Source organism: Pollachius pollachius (assembly GCF_949987615.1).
Source record: "Pollachius pollachius genome assembly, chromosome: 1".
NCBI classification, from domain to species: Eukaryota; Metazoa; Chordata; class Actinopteri; order Gadiformes; family Gadidae; genus Pollachius; species Pollachius pollachius.
This window is the reverse complement of record NC_136934.1, coordinates 49,739,732-49,757,231: the sequence shown is the minus strand read 5'-3', so window position 1 is coordinate 49,757,231 and position 17,500 is coordinate 49,739,732. Positions and strand designations below refer to the sequence as shown.

At 44.5% G+C, this 17,500-nt stretch overlaps 1 protein-coding gene across 1 annotated transcript in view; it reads right to left on the bottom strand.

Annotated features, from left to right (window-relative positions):
• The window catches only part of ulk4 (unc-51 like kinase 4), an 87,491-nt gene that overhangs the window by 32,554 nt on the left and 37,437 nt on the right, over positions 1–17,500 (bottom strand). The window contains exons 23-30 of the mRNA XM_079758611.1: positions 15,485–15,618; positions 14,937–15,058; positions 12,348–12,404; positions 11,075–11,126; positions 10,351–10,445; positions 7,091–7,142; positions 6,264–6,519; positions 5,677–5,769 (exon numbers count right to left, since the gene is read on the bottom strand). Coding sequence (XP_079614737.1) covers positions 5,677–5,769; positions 6,264–6,519; positions 7,091–7,142; positions 10,351–10,445; positions 11,075–11,126; positions 12,348–12,404; positions 14,937–15,058; positions 15,485–15,618 — 861 coding nt within the window. The remainder of the gene's footprint in view (positions 1–5,676; positions 5,770–6,263; positions 6,520–7,090; positions 7,143–10,350; positions 10,446–11,074; positions 11,127–12,347; positions 12,405–14,936; positions 15,059–15,484; positions 15,619–17,500) is intronic.

Sequence of the window (17,500 nt, the reverse complement as noted above, 5' to 3'; positions counted from 1 at the left end):
TCTGACTGGGGGAACCAGGCAATTTAATTTCTGATTGTACAACCCTGGTGAGAAAAACCAAGGGAAGTGGCAGAGAGAGAGGGAGAAAGAGGGATGAAGTAATCGGCTGTGTGAAAGGGCGAGAAATACATAGATTAATAATAATAAATTAAAGAAAGAGCATGCGTGCGCGAGAGAGAGACGGACAAACACACTCAGAGACACGGAGAGAGAGGGTGGGAGAAGGAGACTGTCTGTGGAGAAGAAGAATGTGAGTGAGAGAGAGAGAGAGAGAGGTAGAGAGACAGAGAGAGATAGAGAGACAGAGAGAGAGAGAGAGAAAGAGAGAGAGGTAGAGAGACAGAGAGAGAGAGAGGTAGAGAGACAGAGAGAGAGAGAGAGACAGAGCGGCAGAGAGACAGAGAGAGAGAGAGAGGTAGAGAGACAGAGAGAGAGAAAGAGAGAGAGGTAAAGAGACAGAGAGAGAGGTAGACAGAGAGAGAGAGAGAGAGAGAAAGAGAGAGAGAGACAGAGCGGCAGAGAGAGAGAGAGAGAGAGAGAGAGACAAAGAGAGAGAGAGAGAGAGAGGACAACGCTAATGCATAGAGAGGAGAGTGGTGGTGACACCAATTTATTAAGTTCATGTCAGTCTTACGGCAGTGGAAGTGTGGAGGAGAGGTTGGGGTAAAATAATGGAGGTGGGGTTACTATTATTAGTGATAAGAGAAATGGGCGAGTCGTCACCTACCAAATAAGTGGCTATGTGGGGTCAGGGTGGGAGGGCGGTTCAGGAGATTAGTGCGCACAGGAGTGGTAATGGACTTACCCAGGTTAAGAAGGTGTGTGTGTGTGTGTGTGTGTGTGTGTGCGTGTGCGTGCGTGTGCGTGCGTGTGTCTGTGTGTCTGCGTGTGTATGTCTAAATGCGTTTTTTAATATTAACAATTTGTTATCAATTTGCTTGCAGCCCCGGCATCACAAGCCGGTGCTTTGGGGGCAAACGGCCTAATCTGCCTCCACTTCAGATTTCTGGCGGACCAATTTCAAGTGGAAAATAATGAAGAGGATTCTATGCCGCACATGAAAATGCAATTATCACGCCTAAAACAAATGCAAAGCCTATATGGCATGGTTCCCATTCTTTATTAGTATTTCATTTTGGTCACCTCTACGCTGAAAAGTGATGATTGGGCGTTTGCACATTGGTTTAGGATGAACGAGTGAATCCCTTCCAAAATTGAGACAAGTAATCGGATCAAAACAAGGCCACGTGACAACCCTAGCGACCACTCTCTCTCATCTCAGCCAAACATCGTCCAAACTACCGAAACACACAGCGCACTGCATTTCACCTTGTTCCAGCTGTGGGGAAAAATGCAGTTAACATGGCACCAAGAAAAAAAACAAAACAATGATTGACTATTCATCCGAGCCACTCTCTCATCCAAACACAAATCGTTATAACATCCGAGTTTTTCAGGAGCTCATACTTCAAGTCTTGCTTCCCTTGGGTGTCTTCCTGTCCATCCATCATGTGTATACCGACTACAGCTAGTGGTTGAAATAGGAGCCAAGATGGCAGAGCGCACAACAACACTTATCACTGTCTGGTAGTCTCAGTGTTAGTCTGTCTGGACAGCCATACACCCAGCCGGGAGACAGATGACCGTGAAATGAGGATCTACCGACGACTGCAGTCAGACGACGTCATCCATCACATTTGAGGCCCTATACACTCGTACAAGCAGACGCAAGCGCCCGCCCACACACACACACACACACACACACGCAGTCGCGCCTGTACATACACAGATGACAAACGTAATAAACGTACACGAGCGGGGCACATGCAATGACATGCACCATATGACGCCGTGCACACAGCAGCCTTCACACACACACACACAGGTCCACAACTAGCTCTCTTACACACACACACACACACACACGCACACACAACCACACACGCACAGAATTAGGCACCATTGTGCATGTACTAGTAGCTTAGCATACAATCCTAAGGACACAGACACACACACTCACATAGACACACAGACACACACAGCACACAGACACACACATACACAAAGGCACAGATACACACACAGACACACAAACAGGCAGAGACACAGACAGACACGCGCACGCGCACACACACACACACACACACACACACACACAAACCCATCCCCAGTTAGCCTTAAAGACAACCGAGGCAGTAAAATGAAACCTGAGGGCCAGCAGCAGCAGTGGCGGCGTTGTCCCTGGTTAGCATGTCAGTGCTACTGGCGCTGTTCTGATTGTCTGCAGTCGGTTGCCAGGTTACGTAATCTGACTCACACATCGATTGTACGGCAACGGCAAATTTGTGTGAGACATTGATGTCTCATAGATGAATTCAGTGCCTGGTTACCCTTTAAGATTGATGGGTGCAGATATGCGCACACACACACTCAAACGTGCATGCAGACACACACACACACACACACACACACACATGTGCACACTTAGGGGGGTGAGTCATCGGCGTCGGGGTAAACCAAGGATCAGCAGATTTTGTGTTGCGTGTCATACCCGTCCTGCTAGGTCAGATTAGGATCTCATTAAGGAGCGCCGGTATTCCGCTCACTTAGTCGGAGAGGGCTGGAATCCCTCGGTTCGTATAGGTGATGCAAGTCATTCCCTGTGATAATCCGTGGAAAGTACCTGGTGCTGAATTTATTCGCCAATGACCTCTGCAATTGATTTGACGCCAACTAATCCTCCCTTACTGATGCCATGGCTTTTAAATATTGTACATGATTCCGTCCGTTGTATTATTCAAAAACATTTTTCTGCAATATCCTGTTTCTTTAGTGGCTTCGCTTTAACGTGATGTATTAGCCGATTTTCGAATTCTGAAATGCACAGGGGGATAAATTGGTTCTTGAGTTCTCTAACAGAATTGATTGCATTATTGAAATGTATAATTAATTCTTCTTATTAGAAGTTCTCACCTATCAGCAGCCTTACCCGTAAGGATCACTTCACCTATTTTCTCAGCTATACCGTGCTTTGAGGTGTTTAATAGCATTCTGGACATGACGTAAAGCAACATAACGGTCTGGCTGATTAAACCTTAATAGCCGTGTATCCTCACATCACCAAAACTTCTGCTACGAAATCATTTCTCAGGTGTACTTTTTCGAACGAATCCATTTAGCATGAGCACCTCTCCGCGAACATAAAACATAGCAGTAGCACTTTGGTAGCATCAGCTAGAAACGGTAGCAGTAGTGGGAGAGGGCCACAACTACCAGCATGGTTTATTACCCCTTCTTTAACTTCCTCTGTGGACCGCTGTACCATAAAAATATATCCATAGACGCTGCATTGACTGCTTTGAACAGTTGTGGAGGGTCAATGTCGGGGAGGCAAAGACTGTCTATAAACAAATACAAGTATACGGCCATGTATTTTTGGGATAAAAAGCTGTATATATTTTTAAATTTTCCCCTCGGATTTCAAACTTCAGTCGTTTTTAGAATCATATTTAATCATTTATTTTACATAAAACATTTTTTCCTTTCACACCACCCTTGACAACAAAACCTTGAATAGAAATAAAAATATTCAAGGTGGCGTCGTCGTTGACGTACGATACAAACGCCAATGCGGCGTCTAGGTATATGTGTCTATGCGCTCTACCACTAGCAAAATCAAGCAGCGTATGAATGAGGCACTCTCTTCACTTTATTTACATTTGTGGTGAGGCAGGCTAACGCTAAACACTCTGAGTCACGACCGGCACAACACAGTCATTTGGAACAGATCACTTGGTAACGGGTGTTCAGGTGAAGACAGGAGAGGTGGTTATGATGATTTGATCACCCAGACCCTTTTGGTGCTTTAAATACATGGAAGAGGGTACTGCTTCATACGAGTGTTACGTAAAAGTCCCTGCAACCCCAAATCCACGAGCAATGGACCAATAGATGAACCCTAACTTTATAAATTGAAGGTGTAGTGGGTCCACACTAAATTGATGGAAAATGAAAAGAGTAAACAGTATGGAAGTACAGATAAGAAAATCAAAATTAAATGGAGGTAGGCACAAATGAGGATGAATATTGATGGGGCTCTCCTAATGTATTGATTGATATGACATTCAAGGTTGACACACGCACACAAACACACACACACAAACACACACACACACACCCTGCTAAAAAGCAGCTGAGAAAGACAAAGATGAGTGTTGAATCTATGTTGCTCTTTCACCCAACTTAGCTCATTTGGCGCTAACAGCTCATAAGAATAACAACAACAACCGTTCCTAAAGTTTGCTAAAGTATGCAAGTAAGCCAGCCTACAGGACTTTGGCCACGGCTTTAACCAGCAGCATTTCTGGTAATGCGGCTGTTGGCATTGACCAAGTACCAACTACGTCAATAAATAAATGAACATTACTGTGTGTGTGTGTGTGTGTGTGTGTGTGTGTGTGTGTGTGTGTGTGTGTGTGTGTGTGTGTGTGTGCGAATAAATTATTGTAATGGTTAGAGCCAATGTGTGCATGTTTGTAAATAAATAATAGCTACTAGTGATTCATGGCTGGGATGGGCACGTCTGGCCTTGGAATTAAAATGCTGTGCACAAACAGTTAAAGGCAAGTATGTGTGTGTGTGTGTGTGTGTGTGTGTGTGCGTGGGTGTATGTGGTTTGTTTGTGTGTGTAATGTGTGTGTGTGTGTGTTTGTTGTGTTTGTTTGTGTATTTCCATGCCTTGGTTTGGACATTATCTGCACAATGCAACACTTTGGGAACTTAAAGTGAGATAATTGCCCTTTAAGAAACATTGTAAAAATAGATCTTACTTTTCTATTGCTCTATATAAAGCAGACAAGGGGTTCCGTTAACGATTGTACTTAAGGTTGATGAATGTTTGTGTGTGTGTGTGTGTTTTTGTGTGTGTGTATGTGTTTGGGCAGATTGCGGCAGCACTTGCAGTAGCTATAAATTTAATGTAGTGACATGAATAAATGGGGAAAATTTGCACATGGAATCATCACACACAGAAAATTTTGACCATTTATTGAATATCATTTATATATATTTATTTTTTATTTTGTATTTTTATATAGCCTATATGTATTTCTGTTCATTTAATTAGTATTCATTTTATATATATAATAGTTCTTAAGGGTTCAGTTGAGCATTACCTCCATGTACTTATTAGGTTCTATACTCACCCGTGCCAAATGGCTTAGCCCAACCAATCAGGATTGGCTGTGGGCTATAAAGGCCACCAATCTCTCATTGGTTTTGGCTTTTCCTGGTTCCGTGTTTATTATTGACACTCGTCGAAGGATGGATGGAGCAAGGTCCACATTATTGTTAAATAGACTCACTCAAATGTTGATCACACTTTGCTTCCCCTCTGGAGAAACGCCTTCACCGTATTCGGAGCAGCCGACAATCCATACATTAAATATCAATAATGTATAAGTATTGGAAAACAGACAACTGCAGTTTTAATGGCCATCAATATTTTCCGACACCCCTGGTCATAAGAGTGGTACGCTTTTCAACTGAACAGGATTGCTCTCACACTGTTTATGAATAAGACAGCAGCTGTGTGTGTGTGAGTGTGTGTGTGTGTGTGTGTGTGTGTGTGTGTGTGTGTGTGAGTTTGAGTGCGAGTGTGTGTGTGTGCGTGTTTACCTGCAGATCTCTGGGTTGTGTTCGGTCACAGCTACCAACAGTTTGAGTGCGTAGAGAGGGATGGGTTCTGCTGTTGATAGGAAGGATCCATATCTAATCCACACACACACACACACACATACACACATCCCCCACACACACACACACACAAACACACACACAATATAAGACAATGTGCTTTTTCAATGTTGATAATTAATTATAATCATGAGCAAACAAACTAACTCGACTGGAAGGAGCAGATGGTAGGAAGGGAAGAGGGACATGAAGACAAAAGGAGAAGAGAAGCGAGGAGAACAGTGTTAAAGAGGAGACATTTAAATGTCTATCGATCTTGGGAACCCCAGCAGTAGAAGCATAGGTTAGAAAGGAATACAAATGTGAATGCCAATTGCGTGGGAAACAAAGTATACAATGCGATAGAGTTTTTATCCGAGCGTCAATACTGAGTGCAACATGATATAAAACAACATGATCCACGTTTGAATGGTCCGTCATAAAAGCAACGGCAGCAAACCAGATGCATGTTAGCCCTGATAAACGGTATGAGTGCAGGCGTCCCACAGGGCGCCGTACTAGGGCCCCACCTTGGAAACAGAGAGCCAGCCAGCAGGGACAACAGTTTGACCCTGTCTGCCTCCCGACTCACACCTGGCCTGGCACCTCCTCCCTCCTCCTCTTCCTCCTCCTCCTCCACTTCATCAGCCCGCTGCTTCTCTCGGCCAGGCCGCCGCGCCCCCTCTTCCTCCTCCTCCTCCTCGACCCAGGTTCCGGGGCCTTCCGGGGCCAGCAGGACTGGGCAAAGCTCGGAGAGCACCCTCAGGACACAGGCACACCACTCAGCTGTAAGGCACACACACACACACACACACACACACACACATGCTGAGCACTGTCATCGAGAAAGGCTTTTTCACACAACCGCCATTCATAGGGTCGCTACGTGCGAGGTAAGGATAATTATATTCAGTGTGTGTGCGTGTGTGTGCGTGTGGATGTGTGTGTGTGTGTCTGTGTGTGCGTGACTGCGGATGAGTGTGGATCCTGGCTGACAGGCAGAATAGATGTAGCAGATTGACAGTTAAGACCTTGTGTTCAGGCCTGAGGATATCAGTATGCACGTCTACAGTATGTCTCTGTAGATCTACCATACCCTCAATCTCCCACACACACACACACGCACACCCACACACACAAGCCAATCTTTTTTCTCCCCAACACACATTCTCTCTCTCTCTCTCACTCACAACCCACTAACACAGACACATGCACACACACACATACACACACTTTTCCTCCATTTACCTTTTTCCAATTACTACCCTCCACTCCCTCTCTCTCCCACCAATACCCGCACCTCTCTCGCCCACTCTCTCCTCTCTGCTCAGCACTACCCACCATTCTTCTTACTCACCATTTGTGCTGAAAGCCAGAGACACTAGAGAGGGCAGGATGGCCTTCATCACCTTCAAGGAAACAAACACACACACACACACAGGTAAATACATTTCGCAACACACCCTAATGCACAATGTTTGGCGTGTGTGTTTGAGCTCCGTCTCATTTCTCCATTAGAGTGTTTGTTTGAGAGAGAGAGAGAGAGAGAGAGAGAGAGAGAGAGAGAGAGAGAGAGAGAGAGAGAGAGAGAGAGGCAGTCCACTTTAAGAAAAGTGAGGAAAGAAATAACAGAATAACAACGTTTTTGCAGGGCGGGAAACTTTTTGGAAAATGAGGCAGTATGATAATGTATATAATAATGCCAGACAATGATAGACATTGTTCTGTTTGTCAAAGATATGTGTGGAAGCTATGTGTGTGTGTGTGTGTGTGTGTGTGTGTGTTTATGTGTGCGTGTTTAGTTTGGGGGTATATGAAGTAGTAACAAATTGGCAGGGCATTGCTACTAACAAAAGGATCACATTTCTATGGTAATGTATTGATAGAACAAGCCTTTTGATCTCTCCCTCTCACACACACACACACTTTTGTTAGCGTCAAGGCTCTTATTTAGAGAGCTTTCATGATTAAATTGAATGTGTATTACCATGAACGTCCACGTTACCATAGAAACGACAACACTCACTCTTCCTGTGACTGCATATGCATGTGTGGGTGTGTCTGTTTGTATGTGTATTTGTTTGGGTGGTTGTGTTTGTATGTGTTTCTACGAGTTTGTGTTTGTGTGTGTTTGAGTGTATTTCTGTTTGTGTTTGTGTGTGCGTGTGTGTGTGTGTGTTTGTGTGTGTGAAGCTTTGTGTGAACCGGTGCGCCGTCACGAGGCCAGACGGGACTACAAAGAATAATGTGCTCTTAAAGCCCGTGTCCCATTAGAGAGAGAGAGAGAGAGAGAGAGAGAGACAGAGAGAGAGAGAGACAGAGCGAGAGAGAAAGATATAGAAAGAAAGCTGGAAAGAGAAGAGAGAGGTGAAGAAGAGCAGAGAGAGAGGTGATGAATAGAAGAGAGAGAGGGAATAAAGATGAGGAAGAATGGAAGAAGGCCACTCAAGGCCAAGGTCAAAGGCCACAGGGAGCCTGCCTTCATATTTTTACATTTCCCGCCTTCATATTGTTCACTCGACACACATCTGAAGGATTGATGATTGAATATCACGCAACACGGCGCCGTTTAATAGCTGATCAGAGTATGACGGACAGACGCGGGCGTCAGACGGATAGACGCGGGCGTCAGACGGATCGCCAGCACCTCGTGAAATCGTGACTGAACACTTTAGTTTGGAGAACGACGCCCCGTGAGTCCCGCCGGCCCGACAAGCGCCGCGGTTAGACCAGGTCTAACCACCTATCTCCAACACAGCACATGTCCGCCTCGCCAGTCGCTTCCGCAGCTTAAAGAGTCAAACAGTGAGACGCTTTAAAACAACAACGTTTTGAAACGTCTTCCCGTCCGCAGGAATCACCGGGCGAGCGGGAGCACCCTTGGGTGTCCTGGCTCGGGGTGGGCGACGGTCGGCTCATCGGAGCTGTCCGTCGGTGATTAAAGCGTCTCGGTGTGCTATCGACTGGCCGGGGTCCCTGTCCACTCATCTCCTCTCTTCCTCTTCCTCCCCCAACCTCCGTCTGGCCCTTCAAGCACGCCTCCTGCATCTCCTCGTCTTCCTCGCTCCCCGTGTCGATATTCATTAAATGGGATCTCATCGCTCTCACACACGCCCGCACGCACGCGCACACAGAGGCAGACGCACACACAGCAGCACACAAATGCACACACACACATACACAAGCACAGATAACCACACACGCATGCACACACACACACACATACACACACACACAAGCACAGAAGGAAAAAGGCAGATGCACACAAGCACACAGATACACACACAGACGCACACACACCCACAACCACACACACAGACGCACGCACACACACACACACACGCACACACACACACACACACACACACACACACACACAGGGGCTGGGGGGCTGATGGGGGGGTTGACAGGGGGGGGGGAGAGCAGTGCTGGCTCGGATGCAAACACAAACCTGCACCAAGTTTGATTGGAAGAGGCTGGCTCGATAGTTGATCAGTGCAAGGCCTAATAACCCAGCTGGAGCTAATAACACCCGCCTCAGCCCGGACGCACGCACACACACACACGCACACACACACACACACCCATCCACCGACCCGAACACACAAACACAGACACACCCACAACGCTGGTAATGGACGGTGGGACGAGTGGACCGGAACGACAGTGAACACACGCATCCCGTGTGCGTGTTCCGCCTTTGTAAACCCAGGGAGGAACAGACAGTTCTCAGTGCTGGAGGAGTCATTAACATTCTCCTCCGGGCACACTTGTGTTCCTTTTGGTCGATTTGTAACCAAACTAACCATCAGGAACCAAATGGATGAGACTCACACAATGCATCTGTTGTCACGTTTCATGTTAATGTGATGTGGTTTCTGAAAGGTGGAAGCCTGCCATCAAAGCCATGACGCAAGGCCTATGTCATACCGAGAATCCATTTAATATATGCTTTAGAAAAATGCTTTTTTTTAAGGAAGAGTAAGATGGAGAGGGAGAGAGAGAGAGAGAGAGAGAGAGAGAGAGAGAGAGAGAGAGAGAGAGAGAGAGAGAGAGAGAGAGAGAGAGAGGAAACACCTGAATTTTCCCTCGGGGAAGAAATTCTTATTTTATCTTGTAGAGAAATATTTAAAGAGAGGAAGATATAGAGGGAAATAGAGATTGAGAAATAGTAAAAGGAACAGAGAGTGAGAGTGAGAGTGAGAGAGAGAGAGAGAGAGAGAGAGAGAGAGAGAGAGAGAGAGAGAGAGAGAGAGAGAGAGAGAGAGAGAGAGAGAGAGGGAGGGAGTGAGATATGGAGAGGAAACACCTGAATTTCCCCTTGGGGAAGAAAGTCTTATTTTATCTTGTAGAGAAATATTTAAAGAGAGGAAGATATAGAGGGAAATAGAGATTGAGAAATAGTAAAAGGAACAGAGTGAGTGAGAGAGAGAGAGAGAGAGAAAGAGAGAGAGAGGAATTGAGAGAGAGAGAGAGAGAGAGAGGAATTGAGAGAGAGAGAGTGGGAGACAGAGGGAGAGAGAGAGAGAGAGAGAGAGAGACACACAGAGAGAGAGACACAGAGAGAGAGTGGGAGACAGAGACAGAGAGAGAGAGAGAGAGAGTGTGTATACCCACAGCTCTGCGGTGTGTGCTGAACACAGCAGGGTGCTCACTCAGGACCTCCAGGATGGAGAGGGTGGTCCGGGTCATCTCCTCATAGGCTGCTGCTCCTGGAGGGTGGTGGTGGGTAGGGTAAGGCGCGGGGGTGGGTGGTTGTAGAGGGTAGGAGTAGGTAGGGAGTTGTGGTGTTGGTGGTGGAGGTTAGGGGGTATGGAAATAAGTTCAAGGTTCAGGTGACATCGACGACTAACAAACGCTATTGCCGGTTTTATGAATGCCCTTTCGGCCTGTAAACAACACTGGTTGATGTGTGCAGGTTAGGGGTGCAGGGATTTGAAGTTGTGAGGGGGGAATGTTTTTACCCCCTCACAGGTGGTAGGTCTCACCCCCTACCCCGATGTAGGAGTCGATCTTTCTTGCTCCAATATTACGTTCATCTATAAGTGCCATGACTCACAAGGGGTTCTGGTGTATGAAACAGGTTTCCCTCACTTCGCAGCACGTTTGGCCAAATACCGTGAGACACTCAGAGACCTCAATGCTTTGATTGAAGCCCACAAGGAAATCCTTTTTTTTACAAAGGAAATTGGACGGTGTTGTTTCTGGAGGAAACGATAATGAAAATCAAAAAAAATGAGATAACAAGGTCTAAGTACATCTTCATTTCCGGAGCGATGAAAAAAAAACTCTCAGCACCCGGAGTGCTTAATTAGAAATCCGAGGAGGGGTGGTGTCTCACCCACAGCACTTGTCATGTCACTCTCGCTGGACTCTATCGATTTGACGTAGTTCTGGGAGATGGAGAGAGAGTGGTTATTAGAGCATTATGTCTTATAATACTATTATAACTTAGTCAAGTATCTTATCACTGTGTACACTTTTACATTCAATAATATTGTATTTTAGACTATTTACGTTTAATTTATTATTAATTTGTAGCAAAATTAATATTGTTGCTTTGGCAAATGTTGAATACACATTTGAGAGATGGTGAGAAAGGGGGGAGAGAGAGAGAGAGAGAGAGAGAGAGAGAGGGAGAGAGAGAGAGAGCGAGAGAGAGAGAAAGAGAGAGCGAGAGAGAGAGAGAGAGAGAGAGAGAGAGAAAGGGTGAGAGAGGCATTAATGAAGAGACAAGCAGGCAGACAGTATGAAATTGTGCATTAGTCTGTTTGTGCAACACAAAGTGTGTGCCTAGAGTCTTTCAGGCGTTTAAATCCCTTTCATGAAGTCATAAAATAATGTAATTGAACAATGCCAGAGCCCTAATTAATCTTAAAGATCCGGATAATTAAACAGTGGGGCCTTTAGCGATTGAAGCACATTCATGTAGGCTAATGATTTAGCGTTTTTCAAAGAACCTGCTTGGTTCATACGGCCATCCTTAATCAACATTCATACTCCAAGAGTTATGGTCTGTTGGCCAAGTCCAAAAAAGCATCCAACCATTAAATGTAAGCTTTTTTGTTTTGTTCTGTTTCTTTCTATTTTGTGTAATCTGTCTGACTCGGGAACACTACGTCTGGAAATAATGTGTGTAGTTCATATAGTGATATATATAGTGATGATATATAAATCATTTATTTCTAAAAAATATAATCTTGCTATTGCAGCTCCAACTACTTGTATTCCAGGTACCTTCATAGAAAAGGGCAAAGTCACCCACATACTAATGGGAAATAATCATCATAATTTACACAAAAGCAAAGGTGCATTCAGCTTATTTGGCTTATAGTGGTATTCATTTTGCCTTTGATCATTTTTGTACTTTGATCTTTTAGCCTTTTAGATTTAAACCTCATCCTTATAATCAGATTTTAGAAAAAGAAAAAAAAACAAAGAACATTTGGGATAAAAGAGAACGTGTATATCCCAGTAAATCTTAGATTTTTATAGTTGCATATAGAATAAATGAAACACACAATGTGAGTATGCAGGGATGGAACAAAGTCACACATCTGATTTCTGGCTATTCCAGACCTTTGAAATGTGCGCTAGCATTACCACAAACTCACCAGCAACATCCCAATCTGTTCCAGAAAGTTCTCTGACACTATATGAGACCGGAACACCTGTAGAGAGAGAGAGAGAGAGAGAGAGAAGAAAGAGCCAGAGAGAAGAGAGAAAGAGAAAAAGAGATACAAAAAGAGAATAGAGAGAGATACAGTTAGAAAAAGAGATGAAAGAGAAGAGACCGAAAAAGACAGAAAGAGAGCGAGAAAGAGGTAGAGAGAGAGAGAGAGAGAGAGAGAGAGAGATAGAGAGAGAGAGAGAGATTAAAAAGTCAGTGAATACATAAAACTTAAAAATGAAAAGGGGATATCTTGACCTTTACATTTTGTGTGTGTGTGTATCAACTCGATGCTGGTTAACCATGTGTTTCCACTGTTACACCCTATCTAAACAAGCACAACGAGAGTAACTCATTGACTGAACACCATACTCATGTCTCGCCATTGAATCACCCACGTGGTTTCTGTACGAAGAATACAAAGACTTGACCGGCAGGATCAAAATATAGTTCTGGAGTCAAAGTAAAGCAACTAGAAGCTTTGAGGGGGAAAAACATGAATCACAAAAATGCAGACATACACACACGCACGCAAAGGCACCCGCACATACACACATGCGCACACACACAGACACACACGCAAGCACATGCAAGCAGGCGCGGCGCCATCACTAAGCCTTTCTAGCTAGCTCAGAGCCATCAGATGCATAAAAGCAGATTATCAGTAATACAGTATATGCCTGTAATGAAGAGATAATAACTGATTTATGGGCATCAACTTGACAGGCCAGGGGATTTCTGAAGACAAGTTCACAGGGAACTCACTCTCCCATGTTGAAGCAAGTTGCTAAATTCTGCCACACATCAGTCTGTGGGAGTTCTGCTCTCTGGGGGGATTTCATCCTATTTGTAGATGTAGATGTAGATGTAGCCTGACATAGACTCAACGTTACAACATGTCATGTTGTTGCAAACTCTACCTTGGTCACCTCTACGTTCATATTGTGTTGTATTAATTCACTTACAATATTACAAGTGAATTTATCAGAGCTGAGCCGGAACCTGCGTCTCGGTATAAGAGATATTTATGTAATTGCCTGGACTATGTATCTTTTATGTTGATTGGGAATTCTTTGGCGGAGATTGTTTGGATGAAGTGTGAAGGGACATAATTCATTGATAGTCCGTGGCGCGTGCATCAGTCACATCACAGTGGACCGTAGTGAACCCACATCTGCTTAGATAGCTCAGAAGTCTTTTCTCGGTGGAACTGTGCTAAAAACAATTATGGCAAATGTTGAAGTTTGTTTGGAGCGTCTCGAATATGAAAAGCCGAGGTCTTCGGTGCATCAAGAGCACGTCAGGAGAAGTACGTGCCTTGCCTCACGTTTACAATACAAATAGGGTTATTCCGGTTATAACGTCCATTGATGTTGAGTCTGATTGGACAAGTTCAACGACAGAATCACCCCTCATCCAGTGAGGGGCCATGAGGAATTGTAGAACTTTTCAGACAAAAGAGATCGGGGGACATTTATTGAAAAAATAATTCAGGAGATACTTGGGAAGATATGGACCATAAGGAACGTGCGATTCTGACACCAAAATTATTTTTTCTGAAGCCTTAATTCTAGCTTGGTGATTACTATCACAGACACCTGAAATCCAATTTGGCGAACAAGGGGCCCACAGATCTGATATCTTAAGATATGGTCAACATTCAGCCATAAGGACGGCCCCTTTCAGCAGACTCAGTCAGTGCAGAAACAACTGGTGTTAGTGAGTTGGGACTGTTGAGGTGCTGTACATGTAATCCAGCAGTCCTAGTATTAATACTCTGATTTGTGAGACTAGTGTACCTGTGAGAACAGCATGTCCAACAGTCCTAGTATTAATACTCTGATTTGGAGACTAGTGTACCTTTGAGAACAGCAGGTCGTGCAGTCCTAGTATTAATACTCTGATTTGGAGACTAGTGTACCTGTGAGAACAGCAGGTCCAACAGTCCTAGTATTAATACTCTGATTTGTGAGACTACTTTACCTGTGAGATCAGCAGGTCGTGCAGTCCTAGTATTAATACTCTGATTTGGAGACTAGTGTACCTTTGAGAACAGCAGGTCGTGCAGTCCAAGTATTAATACTCTGATTTGGAGACTAGTGTACCTGTGAGGACAGCAGGTCCAACAGTCCTAGTATTAATACTCTGATTTGTGAGACTACTTTACCTGTGAGATCAGCAGGTCGTGCAGTCCTAGTATTAATACTCTGATTTGGAGACTAGTGTACCTGTGAGGACAGCAGGTCGTGCAGTCCTAGTATTAATACTCTTATTTGGAGACTAGTGTACCTGTGAGGACAGCAGGTCCAACAGTCCTAGTATTAATACTCTGATTTGGAGACTAGTGTACCTGTGAGGACAGCAGGTCCAACAGTCCTAGTATTAATACTCTGATTTGGAGACTAGTGTACCTGTGAGGACAGCAGGTCCAACAGTCCTAGTATTAATACTCTGATTTGGAGACTAGTGTACCTGTGAGGACAGCAGGTCCAACAGTCCTAGTATTAATACTCTGATTTGGAGACTAGTGTACCTGTGAGGACAGCAGGTCCAGCACGATGGACAGCGAGGGCAGGGTGTTCCTTAGGTTCTTGCTCTGGGCTGGAGGGGGGTGTCTCCGCCCCACCACCCCCCCTAATGCAGACAGAACCTTCTCTGGGGAGTCAAAGGAAACGAGTAGCGTTTAGCATATATAGCATAGCATAACACAGCAAAACCTAACATGGCGTAACATAACGTAGCCTGGCATTGCACAGCATAGCATAACATAACAAAATGTTCGTCTCTTGCATCGCAAAGCATTATACACTATAGCAAAACATTTTATGTTATAGCTATAGCTATGCTATGTATGCTGTAATGTTATATTATGTTATGTTATTTTAATGCTATGGTATGCTATAGTGTGTTGTGCAATGCTATGCTATGCTAATGCTGTGTTATGCAATATCATAGCATAGTTGAGCATAGCTTACGTTCACTTTCTTGTGAGTTGAAAAAAACATGTGGCGCGGGCAGTTGGACGGAATATTTCATAGCAAACCAATTGTGTGTGTTTGGCGTATGTGAGAATGCGTTTACCCAGGATCAGCGGCACTGTGCGAGTCAGGTACAGAACTGTCAAGGCCAGACACTGAGAGAGGTATTGTGATTGGTTGGCATTCTCTCTAAGGGGCGTGGCTTTACGTATGTCCCGTTCCAGGTACATCACCAGTCTAGATGCAAGGAGAAGACACAGAATGAATTAATGATTACTACCACAGTTGCAGTCGAAAACGACTAGCTAGCTAAAAGACAGGTTCAATTATTTGGGGTTATACGTAGGTTTCATGTAATGTATATATAAAATAACATACTAGAAAAGATACTGTAAAGATTGCATGAGCTGCTTCAAATTGAAGTGTACCGAAGAGGATTAGGGCTACATCTGATTATTTCTTTTGAGTTTTTGAATTAAGTTTGAATATTTACATTATTCTCAGAATTCTGACTTCTATCTTAGGCTTCTGAGAATGAAGTCAGAATTCTGAGGATAAAGTCAAAATTCTGACCTTGATCAAAAAATGTTGACTTTAAACTCAGAATTCTGACATTAATATCAGAATTCTGACCTTAATCTCTGAATTTTTACTTTAAACTCAGAACTCCAAAATCCGCAAAATCCAAAATCCACATATGGCCCTAATCCTCTCCAGTAGAAGTGACACTTTGCCTTGAGGGAAACGTTGTTCTCAAAAGGATAATAATATTGAAGAAACCCCATGGTGAATGGACTCATAGTGTTGATCGTGCTTATGTTCTTGCCTTTCAAAAATGTGGTACATTTTTTACCAAATCCGCGCGTTTGTGCATATGTCTTTAGCTGCAGTAATTGAGGGGAATTGCAGCGTGTAAAGAACCAAAAAATAAAAATTGATCGGCAGCCAAGTAAAAAGCACAGTGCTTTAGAGTGCCCGGGAGAGAAGCGAGGTTAGAGGAGATGTTTATGAGTCTAAATCCATGCCTTCTCGGTTGGCTGGAACTCTGCCGGTTAATCTCGTAGCTATTTCCCTGCATAGCCCGCTTAAGAGAGACGGAGGCGCAGCACAACTCAACAAGAGGCTTGTCAAATGTCTCAAACACAACTGACCTACCCCATGGCCTTCTGTGCGTGTGTATGCGCGTGTGTGTGGTTGTGTTTGTTTGTGTGTGCGTGCCTTCACTCGCAACACTCAGTGGTATCTTGACACCACTTCAGCAAAATATATGTGAATGTATCTCCCTCCCTCTCTCTCTCTCTCTCTCTCTCTCTCTCTCTCTCTCTCTCTCTCACTCTCTCTCACTCGCTCTCTCTCTCTTTCTAACACACACACAAGACACACAAATTCACACGCCCACTGAGGAGCTAATTAAACAGCATGCTTGGGTGAGGAGTGGACTGAGGGAAGAGTCTGTGTGTGTGTGCGCGCACAGTGCGTGTCTGTGGTTGCATCAGGCTGAGCTCACAGGGAGAGAGACAGGCGGGTCAACTTTGACAGCTCCCAAACAGAAGAAGGGGAGAGAGAGCGAGATGTGAGCGAGAGCAAGAGGGAGAGAGAGCTGAGAGAGCGAGAGAGAAAGAGAGAGAGAGAGAGAGAGCGAGAGAGAGCGAGAGAGGGAGAGAGAAAGAGAGAGAGAGAGAGGGAGCGAGAGAGAAAGAGAGAGAGAGAGAGAGCGAGAGAGAGAGAGAAAGAGAGAGTGAGAGAGAGCGAGAGAAAGCAGGAAAGAGAGACAGTAGGATAGAGGGATGGCCAAAGACAAGATAGCAAACAAGATTTTGGAAAAATAAATGTGAAACAGAAAGCACTTTCAACAGAAGACAGCTCAAGATTCACAGCAGCAGTCGCTGCGTCAATACGAAAGTGTTAACGGTAAAACATCCCGTTTTATCGCTTAAAAAGTAGTTTCACTCCAACTTCTCTCTCTGGGATCAACACAATCTAATCTTATCTCAGGACAAAGGGAAGCAACTATATTTATAGGACAAGCACATGGGATAAAGGGATGCCTGGGGTCCTGTCAAAATAAGAGCGCACAACAGAGCATTTAGGAGTGACGTGCGACCACCGAGCCTTGTCT